This window comes from Thermobia domestica, chromosome 10, assembly GCF_964235325.1.
Source record: "Thermobia domestica chromosome 10, izTheDome1.hap1.1, whole genome shotgun sequence".
Taxonomy (NCBI): Eukaryota; Metazoa; Arthropoda; class Insecta; order Zygentoma; family Lepismatidae; genus Thermobia; species Thermobia domestica.
Genome location: NC_137463.1, coordinates 98,978,792 through 98,985,867, shown reverse-complemented (window position 1 = coordinate 98,985,867; position 7,076 = coordinate 98,978,792). Strand labels below are relative to the sequence as shown.

At 37.8% G+C, this 7,076-nt stretch overlaps 1 protein-coding gene across 1 annotated transcript in view; it reads left to right on the top strand.

The window, feature by feature from the left end:
- Positions 1-4,799: 4,799 nt before the first annotated feature.
- LOC145662601 (venom carboxylesterase-6-like) overlaps positions 4,800-7,076 on the top strand; it is a gene marked incomplete in the record, with an annotated part of 151,579 nt that continues 149,302 nt past the window's right edge. The window contains 1 exon segment of the mRNA XM_081728317.1: positions 4,800-5,146. Coding sequence (XP_081584443.1) covers positions 4,949-5,146 — 198 coding nt within the window.

Here is a 7,076-nt window from a genome sequence, read left to right as displayed (position 1 = left end):
TAGTCTCCAAAGTGGAAATCTAATGTTGGAGGGCGCGTTTATAACTTTATGCACTAGGTATATGAACCTGGGACTTATTGATTGGGGCTAGCCGTAAGAAAACGTCTTTCACCGGCTAATATAATAGCTTGTGCCTCTTAGCACAATATTATACTTGATGCTTGACGCAACGTGCGTGATTGCTGCAACGAAACATGGAGTAACACTCTCCAAACCAAGAGGTTCGAGATACGAACTGCATTGGTCCATTAACCAATGTTGGATGTTCATTCTTAAAAGCACTCAGGTTAAATCACCTGTATGTACATGCAAATAGAACATAAAAAAGAGTTGACGTTAATATTAGTCCACTGGCCACGACGCACGAGACATTGCGATAACTCAGGAGTGTAAAAGTACAGGTAACGAACTGGTAGAGCGATGTGGCTGGTGTCGCTCTGGTATACGAACATCTGGTCTACTCTGATCTGCTCTAATCTACTGCAATATTTCCATAAACGATTAAAGAAAGTACTTAATTCAGTTCTAAATAACTGTAGAATATATACTGCGCATATTAATAAGTCAGGGAGAAACACTGAGAAGCTTCGTTTGCTTACTGAAATGTTCTCACCACAAAGCAATGTTTTAAATATGTACATGAAAAAACAATGAAAGCCTTCTTTGTTCGATTGCGTGGGAAAGAAGCAATTCCCACCGAAGAAAGAACTATTTGCGTCGCAGAATAAAGTATAAATCGAAAAAATAATCACTGTCTTTACGAAATATACAGAGCGTCCACAATACTTCTATAACCTGGTGGCGATTATAGATTCAGACAAAGTCTATTATAACCTTGTTTTTAAACGTTTCAATGATAGTCCTCGATTTATGAACCTATTTAAGAATTTACTTATTAACTAAATTAAGAAATATGAGTGACAAAGTTTAAACCAAAAGAGGCGACGGTGCAATATGGTTGTTTATGTTCCCCATTATTTGGATACAAACTTCCAAAGTGTATTGGTAGGGTATGTACTATTCGGTGGCTAGCGCGGTCTCCGGGTCTCACCCCTATCGAGTTTCTTTTTCTTTTTGAGTGCATCAAGTAATTAGTGTATGAAACAGTAGTAGAATGTAGGAGGATCTGCTTACCAGGGTCCTATCTGCCTGCTTGATTATGCAACACATACTTGGAATATTTGAAAGACTGAGAGAAAATTTCATGAGATGTACTCTCCCAGGAAAAGATAGCTGAAATGGTAGCAGGTGGATGAGGCGTCAAGGTAATACAGTGAATGAAGGAGGGTTGAATACTGCAAATCATGGAAAGCCTGCAATGTTCTTTGAGCAACATCGCGTGTGAATTGTTGTGCAACATGGGGATACCATATATTTTTTAATATTTCTGTATAGTTTTGGTGCATTTTTTGAAGTTCAGCACTGTAACGACGGAACGTGATGTTTCTGACTCGAGGGAAAAAGACATAATGGATCAACCCTAACATAGATCACCATGCCAGCAACAATATCTAATAGAAGTTTTAAAAAAGGTCTTGGAATTTGATCAACATCTAAGCACTGTCCTGATCGTTTGCGTTGTCATAGGAAATCCATTTTTCACCGGAAGTGACAATCCGATGTAGGAAACTTTCCCGGTTATTTATTATAACCAGGAATTGTACACCTCCAGACGGGGATTTTAGCTGGCCAATGTTAATTCTTGTGGCACCAATGAGTCAAGAGTTTTCAATTTACTGATTGTATGGATTCGTCGAACAATAGTGACATGTTGTATATGTTGTCTCACTCTGTGCAGTGGTACGGAAAGTTCGCCGATTATCGGCTTCCACGGTGTCTGAGGAGCCCTCGGAACAGGATGTTGATCGTGATGTCAGTTTGCAATGTTTTGCTACTGGAACAATATTTGATAGTCAAATGACGAATGGTGCAGTAATTGCAAATTCCTAGCCTAAATGCAGTTGTTTTCGGTCTGCTGTCCAGAATAACCCGAGTTTTAATTTGTAAAGAAAATAACTCGCAATTGTGCCTTCTCCGTAGCCCATTTTCATACGACATTGTTCAATGATGCGCTGCCTCCTGAACAGTGCCGGTTCTACCATATGTACAATAGGGATGGCCACATTTTCCGGAAAAACGGAAAACGGAAAATATATCTTCCGGAAACCAGAAAATTGAAAACGGAAGACGGAAAATTTTCCGGAAAAGTGGAAGACTGAAAATTTTCTCGAAAAGCGGAAGACGGAAAATTTTCCGGTAAAACGGAAGCCGTGGGCATTGTGGGGTACAAACAACGTATGTATGGGTTTTCTCGGGGTTCTCCCGTTACTTTCCATTTTCATTCCACCAATCATTCCATCATCATTCGTTAGGCTGAGTCAATGAGTCAAAGTTGCCGAAAGAACTTTAAGTTCGAATTGAAAACTATATTCAATATAAGTGAATAATATAAAGTGAACATAACATAGAGACACAAATAGAAACAGCAGTCTGACCCAAAGTTGCCTGAAAGCAGTTTCAAGTTTCTCTTTACTTTTGCCATACCACTGTTACCACATTGTTCTTCCAGAGGAAGATAATGTAGCTATAACAGTCTATTTCTTTCGTCAGCTCACTGACAACAAATTAAGGAATAAACTACATGTTTGCGTTAGGTCCAGGAAAATACCTTTGTGATACATGTAACAAAATAGGATGACTTGAAGAGGACAAGGTGTTTAGAAAAGACGGAAGGACGGAACGGCAAAGTAAAAAATAAAGACACATAATCCGAAAGCAGGGCGTCTGGTAACCTGGGTCAACGCTTGGCTCACCGGCGACCAACCGCGTGACAAAATGGACTGCAACCAACGACGGGTTAAGAAAAATAAAAAATGCTACGCGAAACCAAGCAAATGAAGTAATGCTCTTCAACATCTACTGCTATAGAAACGCAAATCGAACTTAACAATGGAGAGGAGAGCACAGGTCGAGCAACTCGGCGTAGAAACATTTCTTCCTACCACATCTACTTGAACACTTGCGTGGGGGCATTCGGATCATTCGTATGAACCGGGAAATTCCCGATCATGCGTTTTTCGGGGAATCCCTGATTATGCGTGTCCCTGAGGGCAGACCCCTGGTAGGAGTTAAAAGAACTTTAGATTTCACACAGTTCAGTGATCGCTTGTTAAGATCTCGTAAGGTAATAGTCATACGTATAAAATGGGGAAGTCGAACATTTGGAAGCATGTCAAACGTGAGAAGAATGCTTTAAGTTCAAAATGTGTATATTGTTTTTCTGTAATTAAGTCTGGAAACAGTACTGTTGTTGTATGGTCTATGGTCTATGGTTGAGAGCAAGACATCCAACTATGATAGAAGAAAATACAGGGACGACCACACTTTCTCAAGATGAAAACGTTGATGATGTCACACAAGTTGCTGAAGTACGAAGACCTTCAGATTAGGGATGGCCACATTTTCCGGAAAAACGGAAAACGGAAAATTGAAAACGGAAGACGGAAAATTTTCCGGAAAAGCGGACGGAAAATTTTCCGGTAAAGCGAGAAACGGAAAATGTAATTTCCGGAAACCGGGAAAACGTTTTTCCGGAAATGGCCATCCCTAATGCGCAACACGTATATTTACACGGGGCGGCAAATTTCCGGGGGCGGTAAAATTGTCGTAACTGTGTCATTTAAAACAAATATTTCTTGTTAGAAACATATTTTATGATAATGTTAGTTAAATTTACTAAGCTGACCTATTTGAATACTTCAGTTATAAATCACGTTTAGGTAGCATTAGTTTAAGATCACATAAACAGTGCTAAAGCAAACGATCAAACAAATCCCAGCATGAATTGTTTGACTGTTTTTCAAATAGGTTACAAAAACTCAATTTTCGAACAGCAGTGAACACCTGTTCCATTTAGTTAGTTATCACAGTTTTGATATGGAAACTAGTCTTCTCTTTGTCACAAACAAGTTCCTTATCATTGAAGGTAGAGAAAGTTTTTTTTTATTTTTATTTTTTAATGTATCAGATGTAGAAGGTGAAAGAGTTAGTTGCACAATATATAACGGATAATCATATTTCATCTGCAGTAATGTTTGCTTTCACTAACATAAGAGATTATTATTTAAAGAAAAACAGACACAACGAACTTGTATTTCTAGTGTTTAGGCCTTTGAGAGTGCGAATGGTCTTTCCCTTTTCTTCGTTGTTCATGATGGTGTAGCATACTTAAAATCGTGGCTTTTAAGATTTATTCTTTCTGGAGAAAGTGAGGAGAAGGGAGTAAATGATAGATTTGCACAGTGCGGCAAATTTCCTAGGGCTGGCCCTGCTACTGACTATGTGGGTATCTCTGCCTGATTGCTGGAGATATACAGAATTTGTAAAGTTAGGTTGTAAAGTTAGTTTTGCTGAAACGAGTCCTGCATTTCATTTGAACCCAATTTAGTGTTATTGTAGAGCTAACATTCTTTTGGGCAGACATATACACAAATACAAATAGAGTCTAATGGTAGATATACAAATGACGTTGGGCTCGATGAAAATTCATTCTAGGACTTCGTGATCGTTAAAACTTAAGTTCATCTCTTAATATTACCTAGAAGGAAAGTGTGATGGTAAACTTTAACGATATTGTATTTTATTTCCTGAAGTAGATCAATCACCTCTTTTTCCTTCGGGTAATGGTAAAGAAAAGAAGAGTAGTAGAGCTTTGTTTCGGTTTCTTATCACCTGATGGAATGAAGAATTTAAAAAAGAAAAAACCTTCAATTTTAAAGGAAAACATCTGGAATTAGATCAAGAACGCACACGCAAGAGAAAGCCCAATGTCAGATTTGTCGTTCATGAACATGACCTTAAACTCATCTTCTTAGCACTACTCCTGTATCTTAGTTACAAAGTGAACGTATATTTGAGAACTTATATAGATAGTTACTGGAGGTCCAAAATGAATTTCTTGCTTGTGTTTGTAATTGTTTCTTTTGTTTGTTCTAGTGCCGGTAGATTAACCACATCATCTCCCATTGTTCAAGTGACTCAAGGTTCTGTCCAGGGAGGTATTGACACTACGTTATCCGGACGAAAGTTTTATTTTTTTCAAAAAATTCCTTACGCTAAGCCTCCTGTCGGACATCTGAGGTTTCAGGTAATATTAGTTTTTGACGTATATTAATCATTAATTGGTTAATTTGAATTTACGTCCTTTGTCAGCAACGGGGCTATATAGGATGAGATGTACTGTTCCAAGTGGGATTTGAACCACTGTTGTGTACTCACCTACCTGTGGTGCCGTAGCTAGGAACACATGTTCCAAAGGCAACCACTCCAACAAGTAGAGTATTATTATTATTGGTCCACTTTCAGCAAAGAATAAGGTAAACTTTATTAGTATAGATTTATATTTTTTGGTAAAAGATATATTTATACGTATTTGCTTAATATAAGCAGTAGGGTTAGAATGACAACACTAGATGGGGCAAGAAGGCGGACAGCAACCTGGTGCTTCATCTATCCCCAGACTGCTCCTCAGAGATGCATTTTAAGATAGACCTAGTAATATACAATTATATTATTTTCGGCATACACAAAACAGAAGTTCTGTCAAAACGTATCTACCTTTGCACTTGCGCCCCAAGAAGTTAAGTTGGCATCGTACCATACCTCCGGGCGCCGCCAGGAATGTCTGGGATCGAACTGTATTCTACGGGTCTACGAGGCAACCAACTAAATTACGGATTTAAATATTTAATTACCTATTATTACATTGAATCTATGCCTTGTATGTTGTATGTAGATCACGAAATGAGACATAAAATTGTGTTGTTTACGTAGTTCCTATTAGAATCAGATAGTGAAACTTATAAATTGTGTTGTTTATGTAGTTGCAATTAGGATCATACACTGAAATTGATAAGATTAAGTTGTTTATATTGTAATTATAAGATTATGTTGTTTATATAGTTACTACCGTATTAGGATAACGCAGTAAGTTATCCTAATACAATTACTAGATTGTAATTGTATTACGATTAAGATTGCAGTAAGATTTACTAGATTGTGTTGTTTACGTAGTTTCTATTAGAATCACACAGTGAGACTTGCAAGTTTGTGTTGTTTGCATAGTTATTAGGATCAAGCAGTAATTGTTTATGTAGTTGCTATTAGGGTCACGCAATGAGACTTAGAAGATTGTGTTGTTTACGTAGTTGCTGTTAGGATCACCTAGAGATACTTATAAGATTATGTTTTTAATCCATCCATCAGTCCGTTACCCTGAACGATAACTCTTGAGTGGATGTGAATTTTTCAATTCTAGTATTTACAATAGATAGCTAGAGGAGTTAGCTTGGCCAAGTTCATTAGAGGAGTGAGTCCGTTAACAACTTAACGGGTAACGATGACTTTAACAGTGGGCCTATATTCTATATCTCATACATATAAACGGATTTCTGAATTCTGTTTTTATGCAATAGATAACTAGAGCGATTATCTCGGCCTAGTTCGTTAATAGAACCAATTCATTAAAGTATTAACGAATAACCGTAACTTTAATGGTGGCTATGTAAGCCCATATCTCATATAATTATGTAAGAGATTTTTTTTTGAATTGTTGCTTGCAGTAGACAGCTAAAATGATTATCTCGGCCGATGAAATCAAACCGTTAACATATTAGCAACGGGAAACGGTGACTTTAACGGTGGGCATCCATAGCGGGACGGGAGCCTATATCTACAGTCTAGAGCAGCCCTGGCCACGGCGAGCAGATAGTGGAAACTCTCCTCGTGAACGCTCACGAGCATTCTACGAGCAAATACCGTTGTTCGGTGCTTCGTGAATCTTCGGGTTTTGTCCTTAGAGGAGCGGAAGTGTTGTCAACCTTGGCGGTAATCACGAGCTAACCAAATAAAAAAAAAAAAAAGTATGTATGGTAACTGATTGCCATTTAGTGTATAGTGTTTTTTACAATGTGGTAACCGTTAACTATAGACAACACAAACTGGTAACAGCAATCAAATGATAAACTATGTACGTTCCTTTTCTTCTTTTTTCTTTCCTTTTGTTAAAGAAGGATGTG